Source organism: Nansenia antarctica (genome assembly GCF_963989245.1).
Source record: "Nansenia antarctica genome assembly, chromosome: 4".
NCBI lineage: Eukaryota > Metazoa > Chordata > Actinopteri > Argentiniformes > Microstomatidae > Nansenia > Nansenia antarctica.
In genome coordinates, this window is record NC_137689.1 from 11,729,314 (window position 1) to 11,754,296 (window position 24,983).

The window sequence follows — 24,983 nt, forward strand, 5'->3', positions numbered from 1 at the left end:
AACGGATTGGTTCACATAACAATGTGTATCTGTTACATGTAGATCTCAAGTGAACAGCAATATTCATTAATGAAACAAAACATGATAACTGTAGGGGGTTAGAATTCCCCTATCTCCAAACTGACCGACGGAATGGAGCGGCGCGCACAGCTCAGCTTGGATGATGCTCTTTGCTGATTGGCCATGCACGCTCCCCTTATGCGCCACCGTGGATTCACCGTCTGTTTCTCCCGTCTGCACCACGAGCTCACTGTCACTGCTCACTACGGACAGAGCACATCTCCGTCTGCACCACGAGCTCACTGTCACTGTTCACTACGGACAGAGCCCGGCCAGCAGCCCTCCGTAGACCTCCTCTCTGCAGCCCTCCGTAGACCTCCTCTCTCTCTACCTGTTTCACCAAGACGCACGAGTGCGCCGTTAGCTCTGCGTCCACACAGACCCGATCATCGACCCGACGGAGACCCAATGGAAAAACGTAAATGTAAAAGGCACATAAAGCAATTAGCTGAATATGTCTGACAATTGCATTATGCGCTGCCGGTGCAGGTTATTAGTTTTGCAGTTTTTTAGGAGGTAACAAGAGGAGGTTACTTGGTGCTTGCCAACATGGATTGCCTTTTCCTTTTGATATGGAGTTTGCCTATCCCACTTGTCAGCTGCACGTCCGTCAAGCTGTTATCCACTCTGTTGTCCTGGAACATATTAAAGGCAGGTGACAATTATACATCTCAGATTATTCTTTCTTTTCTTTTATTCCAACAGCTTTTGCATCCCCTCTCTCGTTGCGCTCACTGTGCCATTAACTTGTTGCTACCTGTCGTTTTTTTTTTTTTTGCAGACGCTGCATATTTACTGCTCACATTCCATGTACTCTGTATCGGCCACTTTTTCCAGCGACACCAACGGACTCAATCACGGTTAGTATCTCGAACCTGGACGTTTATTTAAATTATTATTATTATTATTATTATTATTATTATTTCTTTCCAGACCTGAGACAGGTCACAAAATGGTAACTTTTCACATTGTTATAATAATGAAGCATTTATTTGTTACACTGATGTAGGAATGAATGAATGAAAGCTTTATTTCGAACATGTGAAAAAAGTAATAGTTATAACAAGAAAAAACAAAACAAAAACAAGAAAAAACAAAACAAAAACAAGAAAAAAACAAAACAAAAAACACAATTTACTTAACATGTCCGAAAAGGAGTATGAAGAAGCATACGCTTATTTAATCCTTAAAATAAGGAATAATACTTTAAAAAGTAGCAAAGTATCACTATTATTGGTGTGTCTGCTTTGTAGAATTAATCAGGTATGGCTATAGACGCATCTCCTGTCCGCTGCCTCTCCTAGCCACGCGCGCGTATTCGCCGGTGGAGAGGGATTCCCCCCTGCAGCAGCAGTTTCCTCCTCGAGTTTAGATGATTTATACATATTTTATGATTTACCAGTAGGAGAGGGGATGGGACAGAAATACAATCTGGATTTCTAGGCGTTCCCATTACGTGGCGTGTCATACTGTTTCCAAGTTATGGGTGTCTTCTTCAGCTTCTTATTGAATAAATGCTTATTTGATTAATAGATGACACTGGAATATGCTCGCAACTTATTGGCTCTGAAACATCATGGAATTCAGGTTGAAACACTTACTGTACATGAACTGCATGAAAGTCAGTTTACCCTCATTTGGTCACAGAGACCTTCAATTATACTGTGATCAGATCAAAGTCTATAGAGGTATTTTATTCTGAAGACTAGTATTGATAGACAGAATGTTAATCACACTCCTGACTGCTTCACTCCTTTACTCTACACTATGTTTACACAGGAAACACATTGCCCAACTTACTGTATGGACCGTCACATACTACAGTATTAATAGCAACTTATTCATTTAACATGTTAGGATGCACAGGGCAGAATACATTTACAGTTATGGGTTTTGTTTGATGCTCATGAACCTCTCTAACGTTCTCCCCCAGATTACGTGTTTGTGACACCCATCGAGGTGGACGCTCGGGGTGGGTATGTGTCCCACGACGTGATGCGGCGGGGGCGCAGCAGAAGGTCCCTTCACTCCATGGGGGGTCCTGTCCACTACAGACTCTCGGCCTTCGGGAGGGACATGCACCTGGACCTTCGGCCCTCCAGGGTGGTAGCGGAGGGCTTCGCCGTACATACGATGCACGCGGACGGCATCACCACTATGTCTACGGAGCCAGCTGTTCATGACTGTTTGTATCAGGGATTTATACGCAACCTCACGGCATCTTCTGCAGCGATCTCCACGTGCTCCGGCCTGGTGAGTGTCTGCCTCCTCCAGATGGCTGTTGGTAAATAAACCTCTGATCGTGTGATCTCTTAGTACTGCATACTGTATGTGCACTACCCCCATCAGCATGCACTCTCATATAGACATAGTTGTGTCTTTGAATATGCCTGACCAGAGCCATACTGTACATCTGATGGAAAACTGAATATGGGCAATACCAACAAGCCCTGTTAACTCTTGACACCTCTTGAAAAGCAGACAATCACAAATGGTATCTTGATATAAGGCAATATGATCGAATTCTTCAAAGGTATCGGTTTTGTGTTTCAATGTATTAAGCTTGATCTTTGTGTCAGGGAACACCTGATTGAGCTGGGTTTACAGTTGAACTTTAAACTGTCCTTTAAGGGGAGGCTGTCATGATTATACTTTGCATTACACAATTTACCAGTGTGTGTGAGAGAGAGAGAGAGAGAGAGAGAGAGAGAGAGAGAGAGAGAGAGAGAGAGAGAGAGAGAGAGAGAGAGAGAGAAAGAAAGAGAGCTCTAAGAATGAGAGGAGACAAGACAGTTGTTTTAAGGTACCTGGGCTTATAGTGTCTCTCTCACACACACTCACACACACACACACACACACACACACACACACACACACACACACACACACAGATCATATGCCCGACCCCGGACACACTAACGCCTCCATAAAACCATACCATTCATTTTGGCCAATAGACTCTACCTCCTTCCCTTGCTCACTCTGCTCCTTTGTCCCTTGTTTGCCCTGCTTCCCCAATCTCCCCTTGTTCAGTGCAATTAAACCAAGGGTGAAGTTTCAGCCGCCTGGCTGGCACTGCTAATCTTTGTATTGTCCCTTTCATTAGTAGTAGCTTCTCCACAATAAAGCAGCAGTGAGCCATTCTTTAAAAACGGTGCAAGAACACAATGTGATTTGGGAGCAATTGCATTTGAATAGACTGGAAGTACCCTTTGATCTATTTTACTCCGCACCCCATTTTCCCCTTTTCTTTTTCTTTTTTTTTCCAAAGATGACCCGAGGGCCATCGTCAGCGATTCAGTCAGTCAGTCGTTTTGTTCAATGTATTCATACTTTTTAGATTTAAGATAGAAGGGGTCCTGACAGTAAAAGGCATACGTTTTGTTACATTCAACTATAAAAAAAAGAAGGCGATAAAGAAGAAAATAAATGTACCGGAAAGAAGGTCCCTGTCTGTCTGCAACTGAAAGAGTGTGTGTCGCGGTGAGGACTTTAACCCCACATGTCATCTCCCCTTGACGAGGAGCTTTGGATTAAGTTCAAATGAAGACCCATTCATCCTCCCTGATCCCTGGTAGCCTCTTTTGCCTGGAAACCGTAGAGGATAACTGGCAGTCTGTTTGGGTGAGAAGGTTTTTTGTGCTGGAAGAAGAATGTTAATTCAGAGTTTTGGAGTGGCGCTTTCGGAGGGTAGGATGGCCGATTGGCCGCTCTTTCTATGGCCCTCAATGGGCCTATGGAGGCTGTCTTTGTGAGCGTTTTGGTCCCCATCGTTGGCACACACAGACAGACTCAAAGAAGTGGTGAATATGGACAAGAGCCCCTCTGCCCTGGCCTACAGTCTTCTTAACTACTGTTTGACAGAATCATGCTACAGCAGATGGAAGAGGGATTCTGTTGTTAAATCAAAAACAGGCGGAGTCTGTACTAAGAGCAGGGATAGGGGATTTGCTCTGTAAATCCTGAATAATTAAAAATTGTGTTTTTTTAATTGCACTCCTCATAAGGACACATACTGTACTTTTTAGATCTCCTGCTTTTCGAAGGATGTCATCAAATGGGTTTAAAGACATCCGTTTTTTTTTTTTTTTAAAGCTAGAGCTGTTGCTGTTTGCTGTTAGCTGTTGCTGTTAGACGTCCTGTTGTCCAGAGGTCAGAGAGATTGACCTGTCAGGGTCAAGCTTGTCTCAGTCTTTGTGTACAGAAAGTTCAGAGCTGCTCTTCTTCCCTGGTGAATACAGGGAGAGAAAAATAAGAGTGCCATTTTGTCCTTCCCCCGGATCAGTGCTCCCTATACTGGGTGACAGGGCCAGTCCAAACCCTCACCAGAGCCAGTCTCCTGGGCCCAATTTTATCAATCATTTAATTCAGTATCAAAATCACCCTGTGTTGTTGCATTTTTTTCCGTCCTTCATATTAAAATACATTGAAGGGGAATTCAGAACTGGAACACAGGATCATTTTGAAAGTTTTCACTGGTCCCAGAAGTTTTTCAGAGCTGTTCCACCACCAAAAGGCTCAGATCGCATTCCTCTCTGAAAACTCAATTTATATGTAATGTATTATCTCATTAGACAGTGACACTGGTTTGCGGACCGACAGGCCAGTATTGTTTAGGCATTTTGATTGGCCCTTCAGCAGATTCTGACTCTCTGTTGAACATGTCCAGTCTTGCCAAACGTGACCATGACCTTTCCCAAGCCCCCGAGACGGCCACATTTGGCTCGTCCCTCCATAAACTTGTGATATTTAAAAATGGCGGTTAGCGGTGAACTGTATAAACATAAGATGACGATGTTGTGACGATTTCCATTGACCAATCAACGGTGTGCACCGTCACACGTCACACGCAGCCTGGCAAAAAAGTACAGAAAGTACCCCTCCTGAACGGGAACTAAAAATGGCACGGGTTCTGTGGCCTGGTCCGGCTCGGTTGGCAGTGGAGGAAGGCAAAAGAACAGGGCCGGCAGTAGTAGTGGAAAAGTGCCATTACAGCCACACATTATGAGGGTCCTGTGTTCTTATAGAGAGATAACCAGTGACAAGGCAGATATTCAGATACGTTCTGGTGAGTGTTAACTGGGTTATTACGTCATGCAGGACGTTCTCTCGTGATGGCAGGGGGCAGGGGTCAATTGACATCAAGCTAGCACACTTACATTTAGAATTGATGGATACTGTACTATATCAATGACAATAAAGACCATTCATTCATTCATACACAGAGAAGTGTTTTCTAGGTTTTATTTTAACTAACAAAACTATTCTGAATGGTGGTGAAATGAACGGATTGGTTCACATAACAATGTGTATCTGTTACATGTAGAGAATATCTTTTTTGGGTTTTGTTGGTGTTTCTCGATCTTGTACAAACACTGAGAGAGCTGTCTGGATACTCTTCTCACAGTGCCTGTTTGGGTTGAGTCCTACACTGGCGTTAATTAGCAGGGTAAATTGAGTGTATTTGGATGTGTAGAAGGAGTCTTCTTATTGACCCCCCCCCCAGGTACGAGTGTGGAAGTGTGAAAACACCCACCTCTCTTCTCTCTCTCTCTGGTTTCCCAGCTTCTTGCTCCCTGCCACCTCAAAGCAGGCTGTTAGGCTGTTTATTCAACACGGTCTGATTGCTGTCGTTGACACCCTAACGTGTGGAACACTATTCAGCAGCAGTTGTAATACTCATTTAGACTCTTCTGAGGAGAGGAAATCTATCACCAGAAAGACATGTCTGTCGTAACCAGGTGTGAATAATTGGGCCTTCCACTGTGTGAAAAAGACGCATATTCGTTTCCCAGGGAGTGGTATTGGTCATCTACCAGGTGCAGTTGTTTCATTATTGGCTAAAACATTGTACATGTTTGATACATCTTTTACCCAGTCCTATACCTGGGCGGTTAATTATTATTAGTCATCACAACATGACTTAGTTAATGTTCTATCAGTGTATTGTGGTTTTTAGGAATCTGCTAAATTAAATAAAAAATAAAAGCCATTGTTACAAAATGAACAGGTAGATTGAGGGGTAGGTTTAATCAGTGGCCATTACTGATTACTGTGTGAACTCTTCTCTGGAGAGTACGCTCAGGCCTGAAACACTAAACAACACGTTTGCTGAATTCTCTTTAGAAGAGAGTTTTTTCTCTATCCTCTTGTCATCTTGTTCTATCCTCTCACACTTACACACATGTTCCCCCGACCCACCGTGGAGTTTGGTTACCGCTAGTACTCATATGCACCACATTCCCAGGAACCAAGACACCCCAGCGGTGACCACCTGTGTTTAAAACCACAACCACGACACTTACTGCTCAGTGTCCCATGGGCTTTCGAGCTCCCCACAGGATTCCATTGGATGGAGGGGAAGGACTAGGACGATGACAAGCGTGAGGGATTCTCACGTAGCGCTTTTCCCATCTGTACTTGTCCACTTTCAGAGGAAGAGAGACAAATTGGAAAGTCTGTCGGCCCCTCTGTAGTTACAATGCCTCCCTCTCGCCTCTCATAACTCATACCCTGTTATGCCACATAAGAGTTGAACCGGTGGCGTTATGAGAGCTGCCAAGGGGCGATTCCCTGGTGGTCTGGGCGTTGACAGTGATGTAGTGCCCACCGCTATGCCAGCAGGAGGGGGGGGGGGGGCTCTCGCCATTCTCCTCCTGTCAGAGGCACCGCGCACAGTTTTCTCACACAAGACAAACGAGGAGTGTTGAAGTGGTCGTCACTTTGCTGAGGAGAACCCATACGTATTATTTGACCTTATTGTGTCAGCGGCACAGGAGATGCAGCAGCATAACCCTCTTTGTATGCGTGCAATGTTCTGTTTTTTTTTACGCGATTCCAACTTGTTGGCTGCTTTGTGAACAGTTTGCCCTGTGAGTAAAAGAAGCATTGAGAAACAGGTTTGAAAGACAGTGGGAACTGTAAAGGAGTTGGCTTCACATGAACACAGTGTCATGCAAAGATCACTTCTTTTTTCGATCACAAACAAATATATGAATCCTAGATTCCTCACAGCTCTATTGCAATTGTTCCCCTCCATCTTTATTTCCTATTCAATCCTCCCTATCTCTCTATTTCTCTCACCTCCTCTGGTGAATTAGGGAGTGACCTATAAGCTGGAAATAATGGACTTCCCAATTCTGTCACCTGCAGAGTACTGTAGCTAGGCTAATCAGCCACTATCAGAGGGCTATTGGCTAGGTGGGAGTTGCTCGGTCGCAACTGTCCACAGGAAGGGCCGTGCCCATTGGATCCAGCTGATAAAGGGCTGTGTCTCATCGTTAGCCGTTGTGTTTCCAGGCTCACCTCTGCTTTATTGGGAGACAGAAAAGGGGTGCTCAGTGGGTGTCTAGGCTCTTTAGAGACAATTAGTGATGCCAGATCCTGTGGAAGGCCCCAGGCTATAGCTGTGCAAATCAAATCATTATTGGTTCGCAGGGCCTCATTTCACCAGTGATAGCAAAATGGCAGGATATTTTTAGTATGTATTACAAACAAAGTAAGATGACCCAAAATGTTGGAGACACTTTTGAGTGAGAAAGCAACACCCGCCCACACAGCAGCACCAGACTGTAATGTATTTACATCAAAGTCAGTTATGCTTTTTTTATGCCTTTTTTTTATGTCGTATATCTATTTTACCACAGCTGACAGAAATGATAGCAGTAATGTGCATCGGACGATGCTTCTTCTTGCCCTCGACAACACTGCGGTCACAACACACACTGCCGAGCTGGAATGCAAATGTGTTTTAGAGCTTGATAATCACTGGCTTCGGCTTTCTCACAGGTCTCTAACCCAGCCTTTAACAGCATGTAAGCACTTACTAATTTAGAATATAATATCATGGTTGGGAGCCGTAAGAGCAGCTACAGTTTACACAAAGACAAGCTAATTACCTTTTTTCTCCCCACAGATCCTTAAGAAACAGGCAATAAATTGTTTCCCTGTGTACTGTAGACGTGCATGGTTGAAATGTGTATAGTTGTAGTGTAATTTCCGATAAACCACATGAAAGATGATGTGGTCGAAGCTTCCATAGGAAAGACCTCTTAGAGCATTTTGTGTATTAGCTAATCCCTAGCATGCAGAAAAACGGGTCGGAAAACTGTCAAACCCTGAGAAAACGTGTCTCGCACTGAGCATGTGTGTGTGTGTGTGTGTGTGTGTGTGTGTGTGTGTGTGTGTGTGTGTGTGTGTGTGTGTGTGTGTGTGTGTGTGCGTGTGCGTGTGTTTGAGGAGAAAATAAACTGGTCTTTAACAGAGGAGATCTCCCTCTAATCTGGGTAACTCTTACAAGTATTCATTTGTGGAGATAACTAGAGGTCTGCCCTACATCAATATGGCAGCTTTCCCTGGCTTCTGAGGAGAGGACCTGGGTGTCAAGTTCTTCCCTTTACTCCCTGTGAAACTCTATACATCTACAAGGACCTATCAGATTACACTGCATATTCTTTCATGACCAACATTGAGTCATGTGTGTGTGTGTAATACTGTATGTATGGACAGTACCAGTCAAAAGTTTGGACACACTTTCCCCAGTATATATTAAAATGTATCTAAATTGTATAGCATTATTTGAAATGATAGTTGTCAGTAAATAGAGCAGTACGTTTGTAATTTAGGTCATATCTGGGACATTTCTGTACATTTCAGTGAGATGATTTTGTCTTCAATACTGAAAGGCAATTGTTTAAGCCTAAGGTATTTCTGGCTGAGTGAATTGCTTGAAAGGAGATCTTTTTGATGAACATATTTTTCTGTAGGTCTTTCGAATCAATCTAATAATAATGTTACTGGCACATACGTTTCTGAAGTGTCTTGAATGCATGTGTTTAATAATGGCTCTTCTGATCTTCTGCTTTTCCATTGTATCCTGTAGTTGTAACATTCTCAGAACTCTTACAGACATTCGGAGACACATCACATCCAAACAGATGGAATCAATTTCCTCCCATTATCAAGCATATAGGCACCTCCATCTGCTTACTGCTGGGAGATGTTGTTAGATATTTGACAGTAAAGTTTGGTATGTCTCTGGGACAAATGGAACACATGTGGGCTAATTGAGTGTGGTGTGGTGGGTGTGTGTGTGTGTGTTTGTGTGTGTGCGTTTCTGTGTTTCTGTATCTGTGTGTGTGTGTGTGTGTGTGTCTGGGGGGCAGGGGGTCAGACAATGGGAAGTGCTTACAGTGGAACACCTCCAGAGTTATGGTTAGCGCACGTTTGTCGTGGGCGGTCTGTTGTGTGTGTATGTCTGTGGTGGAGGGGCACATCAACACAGGAAGTTAGTAATGAGATCCTGGATCCCGGGTCACACAGATTGGGGTTTTGAGCCTTTTTTGTCTCCCGTCATTGTCTCGAATGCAGTTTTTCTCTCTCTTGTTGTCGTAGTTACGTATTCTGTTACTGCTGACTAGGTTGGCAGTATGTCTTGGCTTGTCCTGGGATGTCTTGTACCAGTGCAGTAGCATCACTTTATGCAAACATATCTCACTGTTTGAGAGAAAGAGAGAGAGAGAGAGAGAGAGAGAGAGAGAGAGAGAGAGAGAGAGAGAGAGAGAGAGAGAGAGAGAGAGAGAGAGAGACAGACAGAGAGAGAGAGAGAGAGGAACAGAAAGAGAGTTTGTTTGTTGTTGAGGTTCTTTTGACAGTTCAAAGGAGCTTTACTGTGCAGTGGAAAAGGGTAATGAAATGACAGGGTGGTTCAGACTCACAGCACTCAGCACAAGTCCTGTGGCTACTGAGGCAATGGAAGGAGTTCCACACTTTTCTGACTTGCCCTGTTTGTCAGTGTCTCCATGGTCACTGCTGCTCTCCGCTGTCTGGCCTGTTTCAAGGAGGCCACTTTAGCCTACAGAGATGCAGACGCGAAGGAAGATAAGATACATAGGTGAATTGCAAAGTAAAACAATAACTAACCTAACCCCTTTGGCTCATAGAAACATACGCACGCACGCACACACACACACACACACACACACGCACACACGCACGCACGCACACGCACGCACACACACACACACATACACACACACACACACACACACACACACACACACACACACAACCACACACAGTCATTACTGCCCATTACTATCAGGCTAGGAATTGATCAATAGTGATAGCGGTGTTGTGGTTGATTGGAACAGACACAGGCCCTTTTCCCCCTAAAGTGCCCCCCTGTCCCTATCCCTGTCCCTGTCTCTCTGTCCCATGGGTAAAACGGGGCAGTGGCGCTGGTGGGAGCGGATGCCTGCGTTGGCTGTGGGCAGTCTGCCACGGCTCACCAACTTGTTTTCACAACATGGGACACTGGGCTTCTTCTGCATGGTTCCCCTGCACTCTTTGTGGGCTGACCCAGTGTATACTTTGCCACCTGCTACTAGTCTGTGGACTAAAATGTGGATGGGGGGGGTGTAAGGGGATGGCTAAGATGGGATGGGGGCTGGGGGGTTGGGGTGTCACACAGAGGGAATGGTCAGAGTTGGTCAGAGAGGTGTTGGGGTGTGGAGGGGGGGGGGGGGGCATCGATGGCTGAATGCACAGCTATTTGGGGCTGGATTTGGGGAGTTAGTGGTGTCGGAGAGGGTGGAGTGCGGGGGTGAAGGGTGTGCAGGGGTGTGGGGGTGGAGATTAGAAGGCATTCCATCATGGCCAGACGGAATGTGTAAAGTTCAGCACACTCTAAGTCTGTAGTCTGCCATCACAGACAGTGGTCAGAGAGAGTGCGAGGCTGAGGTTCGCTCAACCGAGGAGGAAAAGGAATGAGATGTTTCAGGAAACCAAACCAAAATGGAATGACCTCTCAGACCAGAGATATATTGTTTCAATTACATGCCTGCATTTGCATGTGTCAAACTGAGAAGAGAGTGGGTAACAATTTGTTCTGTGATGGCTATAGAATCTTCTTACATGATTTAAATGCAGCCCAGAAAAGTAAATCCCTGTCTGTCTGTCTGTCTGTCTGTCTGCCCGTCTGCCTGTCTGCGTGTCTGTATGTCTGTATGTCTGCCTGCCTGCCTGTCTGCCTGCCTGCCTGTCTGTCTCTGTCTGCCTGCCTGCTTGCCTTGCCTGCTTATCTGCCTGTCTCCCTGCTTACTTGCCTGCCTGCCTGTATGTATGTCTGCCTGTCTGTGTGTCTGTATGTCTGTATGTCTGCTTGCCTTGCCTGCCTATCTGCCTGTCTGCCTGCTTACTTGCCTGCCTGACTACCTGCCTGCCTGTGTGTCTGCCTGCCTGCCTGTCTGTCTGTCTGTCTTCCTGCCCATCTGCCTTCCTGCTTGTAGATAGGGCGGAATACTGCTGTCACCTAATGCTGACACATTGCACAGACAGAAAAAATGCTCCATTACTGGGCTTAGCAAAACCTTCAACAACCCTTGCATGTGGATAATGTTTCTAAATTGATGTTCCCTCTAAGCCCATATGCAAAGCTAAAGCTGTATGGCTGTTAAAAAAGTAGGATGTCAATAAGACAGATCCTATCTATCTTTTTCTGAATTAAAAACTAAAACGTAACTGCATACCATAAAAGTGTCTCCTGTGTATATATAGTAATGTAACAATATTTCTACACATTTTACATTGGATGTTTTATTATTTGGAGTGGTGTACTGTCAGTAGCAAATCGTGACTTTAGAATTATAGAATTATAAGGTTTTATCTCAATTTTTGTCAAAATTGAGTTTTTTACATAATCTGATCCATTAGGCGTTTATTAATGCTAATGTTATTTTTAAAATGTTGACATTTTTGACGGAGATAGAACCTTATAATTCTAAGCTCCCGAAATGTAAGCCTTGGATCTAGTACTGTTGCATTCCCTAGAGAGAAATTTAACTGGTGAGTCAATCAAATTTGAACTGCATTTTGAGGTGATACAGTAATTCAGTGCCTTTTCGTGATACAACATGATCACGTTCTTATGTTTAGTTGTGTGTGATCTTTGGCATCACATTTAATTTAGTGTTATAACTCTACACACACGAACACCACACACACGCACACATGCACACATGCATGCATGCACAACACCCCCACAATATATATCAAGAGATCTTTGGATCTTTGCAGCCTGGGATTCAGACAATAACAAAGTGGTCTCCGCTATAAAGTATTTGTTTACAATTATTGTTTACAAGCAATGGATTTCTGACGGGGTAGGACAGTTAAACTAGCTCATGAAGCATCTATAAGTCATATTCTTCTCGAATCAATGACTATAATGGAAAAGGGCAAAAAAGGATGTACCAATCCTTGGTTGCCTCTTGAAAAAGGATGTACCAATCCTTGGTTGCCTCTTGAAATGATAGCCCATTTAGCTGAGTAGCTGAATTCTGTAGAGAGGTCTCAGACAGGGAAGTCCTCCTTTATCATGTGAGGGGGAGACCGCTGTATCATGTTTATGCTGGATAATCAGATTGATCTAGTCCCCTGCGGTGCTAGCTAGCTCTGATAACATAACCACGCTTGACGCTTGTAGATTAATAGCCACTCTCCTCTACTGTAAGTGTTTTTACAAACCGCCTTTGAGAGGCTGGTTCAACTCCTGTTTTCCTCTTTCTTTTGTTTGTCTTTTCTTTCAACACCTTATTCCTTTTCCTCAGAGTGTATCGAAATAAATTATTCACATGAAGAGCTGTTTGGTTAAAGAGTAGTATCTTCTGGTCAAGGTCTGTTCAACAAAAGTTTTTTTTTATTCCTTCGGGTTTCTTCTTTGAGAACTCTTCAGCCATATTATCATGGGTCTATAGGACAACCTTCAATGATTAATGAACCATGAACCATTACTAGTTAGGTACAAAATCCTTCCACACGGAAACTCATAACTAGCTACTCTATACCGTTTGGTTGTTCGGCGATGTTTCCCATGCTGTATCCATGGCGACTGCCTCTGCTTGCGTTTTGCACAGCTGTTTTTTTATGCTGCTGTCTGAGGGGGTAGTAAGTGGTGGTGCTGGAGGGACTGTGAACCTTCTACCCCCCTTTGGTTAGGAATCCAATCCTAGTGAGAGCAGCTGCCCCAGCATAGCTCTGATAGCCTGTGCTGCCATCTTGCTCACATATGTACATTCCCGTTGCAGTTTTTGACCTGCTGACATGTCTCTGCCTCGTCTGTGTCGGTGTCCGGGTTGATATGTGACTGTCCCTTCAGGCAGGGTGGGTCCTAGGCATAGGCGAACTAGGCGGTCGCCTAGGGCGCCAAATGCCTGGGAGGCGCCAAATGCCCCAACATTTTTTTATTTTTTTTTGTCTCTATGAATTTCATGTCTCTATGAAAATATGTCTACTGTCTATATTTGTCTTGAAACCATTGTTGTCCATATTTTTACTGTTGAATGTGTGGGTTGTGATGAGGCAGTACTGGTGGCTTAATGTGGTGGTGGTGGTGGCGCCCCTAAAAATTTTGGGGGGGGCATCAAATCATACTCTCGCCTAGGGCACCTAAATGCCTAGGACCGGCCCTGCCTTCAGGCCTGAGCTGACATCTACTGCCAAATCATTCCTAAATGCACTTTTTATAAGGGCAAGCTAGTCTGCTGGTGGTGATCAGAGGTTTGTCCACATTTAGCCATTAGGTCTGAAACGTCTAATGCTGATAGTGTCAGTGCTCTGCTCTGATATGTGATCATCACTATTTAGACATGTTCAGTGACATTGTATAGAATGCTCTCCAGTCAGGTCTGACCTGTGATCTGTGCTCTTCAGCTTGGTCTGATCGGTAAACTTTACTCTCCAGTCAGGTCTGATCCGGTTGTCATCGGAGGAGTACTTCATTGCCCCTCTCCCCCAGCACCTGGCTATGGAGCACAACTACAGCACCCCCCCTGGACATCACCCGCATGTTGTCTACAAACGCTCAGCTGAACACATAGTGCACGGCGGCAGCAGCCCCCAATCTGGCAACTACAGGTCCAGACCTGGCAACCCATACCTGCAACGGCATCCGCAACACCACCAACATCATCACGAATACCAGCACGGGAAGCTGCAGAGACAACACTTCTGTGGACGCCGCAAGCAATGTATGTAAGGGATCTTCCTTCTTCCTTCTTCTTTTACCCTTGGTCTGCTCATATGAGGAAAACACATGAGACACATCACACGAGTGAGTCAGTGGTAGCTAGTTGATTCCTCTCAACCACAAATACTGTATGTAAACAACATCTGAATTCTTCTATTATACAGTACCAGTCAAACGTTTGGATACACTTTCCCATTCAATTGAATTGGGAAGTGTGTCCAAACCTTTGACTGGTACTGTACGTTTGTAGCAGAAAAAAACATGGAAATGCATTTTTTCCCCTTTCTTTAACATATTGCCTACACGTATTAAGCCTACTATTGCATCAGGAAGTATTTTTAGTCTTTACTCCAGGACTTGGCTTGATATGGGTCTGGGTAGTTTTTTTTTACAGGTACAAAATACAATATAAAGTGTTTCATTGTGGAAAATGCTCCCCAGCTGTTGATTGTAATAGATAAATTATTAAAACAATGCTCAAAGATAGAACCATAGGGCCTTTATTGTAATGAATACTAGGAAGCAGCATGCAGAGTGAATATTTCCTGGCCTTTCAACACTTTGCCAGCTCTTATCAGGGGAAAGGCCCAGGAAAAGGGAGGATCAGACATGTGAGCCTCATTCCAAAGTACCTCTCTCTCTCTCTCTCTCTCTCTTCCTCTCTCTCTTTTGCTGTCCCCCACCCCTCTCTCTCCCTTTCTCTATCACTGTCCTCCCCCCCCTCTCTCACTCTCCCTTCCTCTACCTGTAGACACTCCCAAGCCCCCTGCTGAAGATCGACACGTCATGGCTGATGAGTTTGAGCTCCCAGGGAGGGCGAAGCGATCGCCCATCCCACCAAACAAGGTGGGGGGTCTGAATGTGGAGACACTGGTGGTGGCGGACAGGAAGATGCTGGAGAAACATGGGAGAGAGAACGTCACCACCTACGTCCTCACTGTCATGAACATGGTATGAACAGTTATAAACATGCTGTGAACTGGCTATGAACATCCTATGAATTATTATGAACATGGTATGGTCTGTTATGAACATGGTGAGTTAGGGCAAGGGAGGGGCACCTGTCAACAGTCATCTTTACATGACTTTCTTTTTTTCTTTTGACCTACTTTTGACTAACTTAAACCCTACTGCATATACAGTGTAACAGAGATTATTGTACATTAGGTCATCACAAGTCATTGTTATCGATGGATATTGTGATTTGACACAATATATTGAAACTGGGTTTAATCTTAACCAGCAGGTTAAATATTTATCTCATACTCTGGTAATGTGGGTTTCATTTTGTCTTAGGTCTCCAGCCTTTTCAAAGACGGCACCATAGGAACGGACATCAACATTGTGGTGGTCAGCCTCCTTCTCCTGGAACAGGACCCAGTGAGTGACATTGAACTGAGATTGACAACATGTGACACAGTCTGATCATTTGGTCCGCATGTCGGCAACCAATCAAAATGTTCGGACTTTTATTTTGAAACACGGAACTACGTTTCAACGTTGTTGAGAATCACAACACAAACTTGCCAAAAATACTCACAAAACAAGGTGTGTTAGTCGATTAGCGATGTGTCATTGATTTTCAACAAAGCGGAAATGTATTCACATTTTTCGAAATAAAAGTCTGATTATTACATCGCATCCCAACATGAGGACCGAAGCATTAGAACGTGTCACATATAGGCACAACCTACCCCAACACTACGGGAACGTTTCTAAATTGGACAATAATTGTGCCTACTCCTAAACTAAAAGGCATGCTCAATGCCAAACGTGTCAAGTGTCCTTTACTCTACCTTTAGTATACCGATACCTACCTATATCTATACCGAAACAATATCTATCCCTTCCTTCCTCTCGCTCTCTCTCTCTCACTCTCTCTCTCTCTCTCCTACTATCTCTCTCTCTCTCTCTCTCTCCCTCTCTCTCTCTCTCTCTCTCCTACTATCTCTCTCTCTCTCTCTCCTACTATCTCTCTCTCTCACTCTCTCTCTCTCTCTCCTACTATATCTCTCTCTCTCTCTCTCCTACTATCTCTCTCTCTCACTCTCTCTCTCTCTCTCTCCTACTATCTCTCTCTCTCTCTCTCACTCTCTCCTACTATCTTTCTCTCTCTCTCTCTCTCTCCTACTATCTCTCTCTCTCTCTTTCTCTCTCTCTCCTACTATCTCTCTCTCTCTCTCTCTCTCTCTCTCTCTCTCTCTCTCTCTCTCTCTCTCTCTCCTGTTCATCTCCAGGTGGGTCTGTCCATCAACCACCACGCTGACCAGTCCCTCAACAGCTTTTGTCAGTGGCAGTCAGAGCTCATAGGCAAGAACGGAAAACGCCACGACCACGCGGTCCTTCTGACCGGCCTGGACATCTGCTCCTGGAAGAACGAGCCCTGTGACACCCTGGGTAAGGTTTCACTTGGCCACCACATGGCCACCTCACCCACCAGGGGTAGTGGTCGTTACTAGAAGGCCATGGTGCAAAATACAAATATGGCTATTATCTTCAAAACCTTTGAGGGCGAATATTGAGTTAAGGGTCATGGTTAAGGTTAGGGGTAAGGGTGGGAGGGATCATGTCTGCTCTGCCCTCAGAGCAGGGGACCCCATCTCCTGCGTCTGCTGCACATATTTTGCATACGTGTGCACAAAAACACACACACACACACGCGCACGCACGCACGCACGCACACACGCACACACACACACACACACACACACACACACACACACACGGTGTGCATTGTACAGATCACTCCAAACCTAAGCACCAAGCAACTGTAATGAATTCATCACAAAAGCTCCAAGACACAATTATATGCTTTGGGATGCACTGTAAAGGGAGAGAGAGCCTTAGGGTGTGAGTATGCTCTTTGCAACTTAATGAATGGCCTTCAAGCTCTCAGTGGACCATTTAAACAGTAAAGACTGCATTTAGTGTACTGCCGTGAAACAGCAGCCATGGTAATTCACTCTCCCTTAGAAGGATTAGCATTTCTGAGGACGAACAATTATATATTTTTATATTTCACTGCCTACGGCCAAACTTGTCCCCAAACACTTATTTTTCTGATGGTTTTCTGATATCTCCCCAACCTCTTAATATCTCTCTCTCTCTCTTTATCTCTCTCTCTCTCTCTCTCTCTCTCTCTCTCTCTCTCTCTCTCTCTCTCTCTCTCTCTCTCTGTGCAGGTTTCGCTCCCATCAGTGGGATGTGTAGTAAATACCGGAGCTGCACTATCAATGAGGACACGGGACTGGGCTTAGCTTTCACCATTGCCCATGAATCAGGACACAAGTATGTAGAGCATATACCCATCATCATCATTGCTTCTAGCATTTAGCCTAGCCAGCAACCCTCCTTTCAAATAAAGGAGAACAGACTGTTAGGAGAACTTGTTGTGAGAAAGATGATTTACAACGTCGAATTTCTGTTTGAAATTAGAGAGCTACAGTAACAGACACATACACGTCGTTTAACTACTAATCTGTTAGGAGAACTTGTTGAGAGAAAGATGATTTACAACGTCGAATTTCTGTTTGAAATTAGAGAGCTACAGTAACAGACACATACAAGTCGTTTAACTATAGTTGCTGAGTTGTGATTTGATATAGTACCTATTACCTACTAGCATCAATAGACTGAGCTAAATGAAAGAAAGATGGGTCCATTTCAAAGAGAGGAATAACCCACAACCACATAATATTAAGCTATAGCACACCACTTCATTTGCTCCATGACAATCTGCGCTACCATCGGCGCTGCTCGTATTGTATTTGTGTTTACAAGTCGTTTCCATTAAGATAAGATTTATATTTGACATTTGAGATTTTATGTCATAACCCCCCGCCAAAAAAACAACAACAAATCCTTTGTCTGCTTGGCACCCTCTCAACATTAACTGGAACTACTCCCAAAAGACACGCCAAGCTGGCAACATGTAAGGATGTTAGACCCATTCCCAGATTATGCACCATTGTTCTGATGAAAAACCCTCATCCGGGCCAAAAAACATTAATCATTGACAAATTGAGGATCATTTCAAAACATACAGCAGGTCACACTCTGTTTGGAGACAAAGCATGAGACTGTTTGAGATGTCAGCACACTGCTGAAAATGCAAGACAACGTTGGAAGTCTACACAGATGTTGTGCCATCTGATGAGGGGAGGCCTGACCTGTCCTCAGAATAGGCGTTACTGTAATGATGTCTCTTAGTAAAACTTTATCTTGGTTTATACAACAGTTAGTTCCGACCAAGTAATTTGATTGGACAAGAGGCATTCCATGAGTTACGATATACAGTATAACAGCACTGGGACTTTTAACTATATGTATCACTCCGCCGCACAGATGTTCTACTAAATGACCGTTAATTCGACTACATGTTTGTGTTCAGGTTACTAGGCAACAGTCCATTTGAAGTTCAGTTGCGGAACTATTTTTTGTTTATTTTTATGATTAAATAAACAAACAAATCATAATCTGTTGTCGCTTATTACTGTTAACTAATGCATCGCGCTGTAGAACTGTTGTATAAAAGCAATATCACACTCGAGGTCGTGCTGTTATACTACGACCGAATCACAGCCGTGCTGATATTCAGTATAACACACTCCCTCTTGTGTGATATTGCTTAAATATTTCTCTCTCTCTCTCTCTCTCTCTCTCTCTCTCTCTCTCTCTCTCTCTCTCTCTCTCTCTCTCTCTCTCTCTCTCTCTCTCTCTCTCTCTCTCTCTCTCCAGTTTTGGGATGATCCATGATGGAGAAGGTAATCCCTGTCGTAAAGCGGAGGGGAACATCATGTCTCCCACCCTGGCAGGAAACAACGGTGTCTTCTCCTGGTCCACATGCAGTCGCCAGTACCTCAGCCGCTTCCTTGGGTAAGCCCAGTGGACAAGAGTAGAACATGTTTGAGATGACTAGAAATGTCATTTTTCTTGAAATGTATTTGGTTATATTTCTAGCTTTTTATAATGTGGTACGGTATAGATTGGTTGGAGGATTGGTGGAGTTGGAAATCTGTGTTAGTGAGCACTGTGAGCACTGTGTCAGGCCACAATCAACAGTCTGATCAACTCAAAACTTCATTTTTAAAACAATAAATGAAAATGCATATCTGTGAAATCCATAGTTCAGCGCCTAATAAATGCCTTTTATGTACATAGAAAAAGTCTTAGATCTTTGATTTCAACTCATGAACAATTGGATCAAAAACTAAAGTTTTGCGTTTATATTTTTGTTCAATGTACTAGTTCCCTGTTTAAATGTTGTGTGTTTTGTTTGTTGTATTCCACAGAACAGCCCAGGCATCTTGTCTGGTGGACGAGCCCAGGCAGATAGGACAGTATAAATACCCGGAGCAGCTACCTGGACAGCTCTATGATGCTGACACACAGTGCAAGTGGCAGTTTGGCTCCAAGGCCAAACTCTGCAACCTGGACTTTGTCAAGGTAGGCTGCCTGAGAGGGAATCGTATTACCTAATGATCCAATCCAATCCAATACAGTACAATCCAATCCAATACAATGCAATGCAATACAATACAATACAATTCAATGCAATGCAAAACAATACAATACAATACAATACAATACAATACAATACAATACAATACAATACAATACAATACAATGCAATGCAATACAATGCAATCCAATCCAATACAGTACAGTACAGTACAGTACAATACAATGCAATACAATACAGTACAGTACAGTACAGTGCAATGCAATGCAATGCAATGCAATGCAATGCAATACAATGCAATGCAATACAATGCAATATAATACAATATAATATAATATGATACAACCTTCAAGGTTATAAGTAAAGTTGTACAGTATGTATAGTATTTTATCATATCGTATTTTTCATTTCATGTCGTATTTCATGTATCATATGGGTTATTTTGTGTAAAATTTTATTATCCTGAAATTAAATCCATCTAAAAGTCCTTTAGAGGAGGGGTGTTTATTTGCATGTACTGAATTTCAGGAAGATCCATAATGTTTGTTTGATTTTCTCATGCAATGACTATTGAAACAGAACTTTTATTGGGTTTTACTGGATGTATGCTCTCATAAAATCAGTTGTTCAATCTACATTATCTTTGTACGACCATGGATGGTCCTACAATGATAATCTACATTCAAAACACCAGTATTTAACCTCCCATTACAGTATTCAAACCAATCCTGGAGTGCAGCCTTCCCTGAACACAACACACACAACCCTAAGGGAGTAGGCCTCAATAAGCCTCGACTATACATACATTCAACAAGACATGTATTCACATGCAAATCACCTATGAATAAGGATATAGAGGTCTAAAAAAAGGAGCCTGTCTGTCTTGGGTAATCAACACACATAGAGTCCATCTAGCAGGATTAGTTCTCATAGTGGAGCTCGGTCCATTGTATATCCTTCCCATACCTCTTTTGTGTTCTCCTGAACCCAGGCCTGATTCTGAATCCCCTCTCCCGAGATGGTACCTCTATTTGGGGGTGAACCTACATGTTAATTAACAAGGATTTGTGGGTGTTTGTGTTTTTTGTGTGTTTTTTGTCCCTGTTGGGATCCTGTACTAATTTTTCCTCACAGCACGGAGGACACCTAATTAGCCGTGCGCTCGTACAGCCATGGCACACTAGCCCGGTCTGCACCACTAGATTACCACAGGGAGACGGGTTCTGTCAGAAACCCCTTCTCTGTCTGCCAGATGCAGTCGGGCATCACGCCAGCGTGGGCACAGGTCCATTGGCCTGGCATACAACCCCTCATCTCCCCCTACTTACCGCTGCATTGTGGGAAGGAAATAAAAGATACAATAATAGGGCTGTTTCATTTAGGGCAATACAATGATTTGTTTTGACAGGTTTTTTGTTTAGCGGCTAGCTATGGCGGTCGGGGGTTTCATGGTGTGTGCGTGTGTGTGTGTGTGTGTGTGATGAAGGGGAGTGGATCTCTGGATCATGGCTGACTGCTGGGGTGTTTTTTGGCTCTGTAGGACATCTGTAAGTCACTGTGGTGCCATCGGACTGGCCACAGGTGTGAAACCAAGTTCATGCCTGCTGCTGAGGGGACCAGCTGTGGGCCAGATATGGTGAGTGTCTCACTTTTTTAGCGAGTAAGCGATTCCTTCGTTTTGACCATATCTCACGTTGACTCGGAAGGACACAGAGGTTTTCCCTCGGTCTTCGTTATTACTCAGTGAAACATACACATACCTAAAGAGGCACACGCATGTACAGTATATACAGTCATAAAACATGCACAAAAGACAGGTTCACAAAGACGCACGCACACACACACACACACACACACACACACACACACACACACACACACACCTGCGGGAGCATTTTGTGCATTGTTAAATGTCCTGTAAGGACACAAGGCTTCTATTCTTTTTCCGCTGTGAAAGATGATAGTGAGAGAGAGAGAGAAAGGTGGTGATGTGTGTGAGTGTGTGGTTTGGCTCAGATGGGCCCAGTCCTCCAGGTGTGGTGCTGGGCATTCACCCAAACCAGGAACCTCAGGCCTGGGCTAAGCCAAAGATCCCATCATTGATACTAACTCCACTTTTTCATACACTCCGTCCCTCTCTCTCTCTATCTCTCTCATTCTCTCTCTCTCTCTCTCTCTCTCTCTCTCTCTCTCTCTCTCTCTCTCTCTCTCTCTCTCTATCTCTCTCTCATTCTCTCTCTCTCTCTATCTCTCTCTCTCATTCTCTCTCTCTATCCTCTCTACCCACTCTCTCCCTCTCCACAGTGGTGTCGGAGGGGCCAGTGTGTGAAGTATGGTGACCACGGCCCCAGGGCTGTCCACGGTCAGTGGTCGGGGTGGTCCGAGTGGTCGGATTGTTCCAGGACCTGTGGGGGAGGGGTGATGTACAGGGAGCGATCCTGCAACAGCCCCAGGTAACCTGTCCTGTCAGTCGACGCCTCCTCTCCTCTCAGCTACGGGACATACTATAGAGAGTACTGTGCTCTCCGAATACCGTAGGGTCAGGTAGGCTCTGACAGCTCCGCTGCTGATTTAGGAGCTGACTCAGCTCTCTCTTTTGCTCTGGTATACATACTGTCGAAGAGAGCGGCACGATGATCGTTACCGTAGCTTGTTAAATAACCGTTAGCTGTTAGCATCCTCCACACGCAAGACCCAACAAACCGTGTGTTGGCTTGTGTAAACAGGGCTGTGTAAATTGGGCACACACACACACACACACACACACAGACACACACACACACACACACACATACATACACACACACACACACACACACACACACACACACACACACACACACACCACCTGTGTGCCAGTGGGCTGTCAGCCTGTTAAACACTATCATCTGTCACGTAGGAGTTGACAATAGGCCAACTTACAGGTCTATTGTGGCAGTTTAATATGCACAGCTCACAGCGAGTAGTGTGCCTCGCTGCTTGCCCTCCAGCACGCTTCAGTACTCTTCCCCAGGTAACACAAAGCTCTTAACACGTTCATTCAATCACCGCCGACGTAAAGTGATTAGTGAAACACACACACACACTCACACAAAACACAACACGTTTTATTGAAAATTGCTCCGAGCTACACTCATTGAACACTTTAAATTAGGAACACCTTCTCATTTTTGTCAAGTGGTGTAATGGTGTGGGGAATGTTTTTCTTGGCACACTTTGGACCAGTTAATACCATACAATCATCTCCTGAATGCCACAGCCTTGAGTGTTTGAGTATTGTTGCTGACCATGTGCACTATGTCACAAAGCAAAAGTCGTCTAAAACTGGTTCCATGAACATGACAATGAGTTCAGTGTTCTTTAATGGCCTTCCCGGTTTTTACCGGATCTGAATCCAATAGTACACAATAGGATGTGCTAGAACGGGAGAATCACAGCTTGAAAGTGCACCAATGTCTGCAGGAATTGTGTGATGCAATCATGTCATCATGGACCAGAATCTCACAAGGAATGTTTCATCTCGTGGAATCAATGCCACAAAGAAATTGAGGCTGTTTTGAGAGCAAAGGGAGGCCTTACCCAGTATTAGTATAGTGTTCCTAAAAATAGTGTTCCGTGAGTGTATATCTGCCGTTCCTTTCCCGTATAGCTCTGTGAATGACTAACGTCACCACCCGGGGCCTCTCTTCCTTGAGGATGAAAGGTTAAAGGTTATTTTTTCTGAGTGGGGCAGCCCCACTCATATTTGTACATTTTAGTAGACAGATAGGAAAGTAAGGAAGAGAGGGTATGTCAGCAGGGCATGGGCCGGATTCGAACCCATGCCGACATGGGCATGTGTGTGCACTGTAGACCGTGGTGCTAGACCACTGGACCACCCCAGGCCACTTCCTTGAGGATTTCTTACACGTGGGCCTTTAACCATAGTATAATGATTGCATGTTTATCGATCGCTACTACTAGTGAGATCGATGGGAAAGCTCAAGAGGGGCGAGATCATGTGACCTTTGACTCCTGTATTAATGAGAGATTAAGAGCCACTCTGGAGGCAGGTTTGTATGCTTTAGTTAGGTCTTCAGTACTTCAGAGAAGGACAAAACAATAGCAGGGCCAGTATTGATGTACAGGTGGCTTAGATACCTGAGCCTCTGTCCTGCTTTCAGACTGATGACAACACTGATGACAACACCCCCCCTAAATCAAGGACCCCAATTGAAATAAGCCAGTGGCTTTCTTGGGTTTTTATCCTGTTAGTTGACCTTGTATGTAATATGTACTGTCATGTACCTACTTCTGCAAACCTTCTAATAAAGTTTTCAATCAATCAATCAATGACTGGCAGGAAAGGATCATTACATCCAGGACTCATCAACTGACTGAAGATATGGAATGGCGTATTATTTCCATGTCAGTGGTGTACCGTGTGTGTGTGTGTGTGTGTGTGTGTGTGTGTATTTGCCTGTGTGTGTACATGTGTATGCGCATAATGTGACAGCAGCTGGTGAAAGTGGGAACAAGTCGGCAACCGACCAAATGTTCCGACTTTTATTCTGTAGATAAAATGTAAGTAAATGTTGACGTTGTTGAAAATCAATGAAACACCCCCCCCTAGTCAAGCCAAAATATTGCAATGCAATGAATTCGGTGAGTATTCCACTCACATATTTTGGCTTGACTAGCGAGTGTGTCATTGATTTTCAACAACGTTGACATTTATTTACATTTTTCAGAATAAAAGCCTGAACATATGCATTATTTTTTTATTTCATTTAACCTTTATTTATACAGGTAAAAACACATTGAGCCCCAAGGGCTCATTTTCAAGTGTGACCTGTTCACAGGCATACAACATCCACCACAAACAAATACAATACAAAACCTGGCCTACATAGTCTAAAACTAAACTAAAACTACATAGTCTAAAACTAAAACTAGTCTAAAACAGTCTAAGATAATCTCAAACTACAACACCTAAAACTAGACAGCTAAAGAGCTAGGGACAGGGAGGGGTCAGCAATGGGCAAAAGGGAGGGTCAACTCAATTGCAAGAACAAATCATAGACTCGCACTGTATGTCTCTCAGCAAGAGCTTGAAACTGGAAAGAGGGATCAGATGAGACAGTTTCAGACTCTGCTGTAAAGAATTCCAAGAGGAAGGGGCTGCAAATGAGAACGCCCTTTTGCCTTTCATGGTCCGGACCAAGAGGATGGAGTATGTGATGATGTGTGCGAAGGCCGTAGACGGATTGCTTGCGTGACAGGTGGTTAGAAAGGTAGGAGGGGAGCAGACCAAGGATGGTCTGCATTAGATAGGGTAAGCCCACCCACCACAGCAGCAGCAGGTTGATCTGAGCAGCGGTGATCAGGTTGAATCTATCGACTGTGCACACAGCAGCAGAATGAGAGCCCTATACGGCAGAAAGCCCCTCAGATGAT

General features: G+C 44.2%; 1 protein-coding gene across 1 annotated transcript in view; it reads left to right on the forward strand.

Moving 5' to 3' along the window:
- Positions 1–609: 609 nt before the first annotated feature.
- adamts18 (ADAM metallopeptidase with thrombospondin type 1 motif, 18) overlaps positions 610–24,983 on the forward strand; it is a gene marked incomplete at both ends in the record, with an annotated part of 45,921 nt that continues 21,547 nt past the window's right edge. The window contains 12 exons of the mRNA XM_080528144.1: positions 610–711; positions 842–920; positions 1,994–2,313; positions 13,802–14,087; positions 14,838–15,037; positions 15,383–15,466; positions 16,324–16,483; positions 17,269–17,374; positions 18,824–18,961; positions 19,378–19,531; positions 21,088–21,183; positions 21,852–22,000. Of these exons, the coding sequence (XP_080384270.1) occupies positions 610–711; positions 842–920; positions 1,994–2,313; positions 13,802–14,087; positions 14,838–15,037; positions 15,383–15,466; positions 16,324–16,483; positions 17,269–17,374; positions 18,824–18,961; positions 19,378–19,531; positions 21,088–21,183; positions 21,852–22,000 (1,874 nt within the window). The remainder of the gene's footprint in view (positions 712–841; positions 921–1,993; positions 2,314–13,801; positions 14,088–14,837; positions 15,038–15,382; positions 15,467–16,323; positions 16,484–17,268; positions 17,375–18,823; positions 18,962–19,377; positions 19,532–21,087; positions 21,184–21,851; positions 22,001–24,983) is intronic.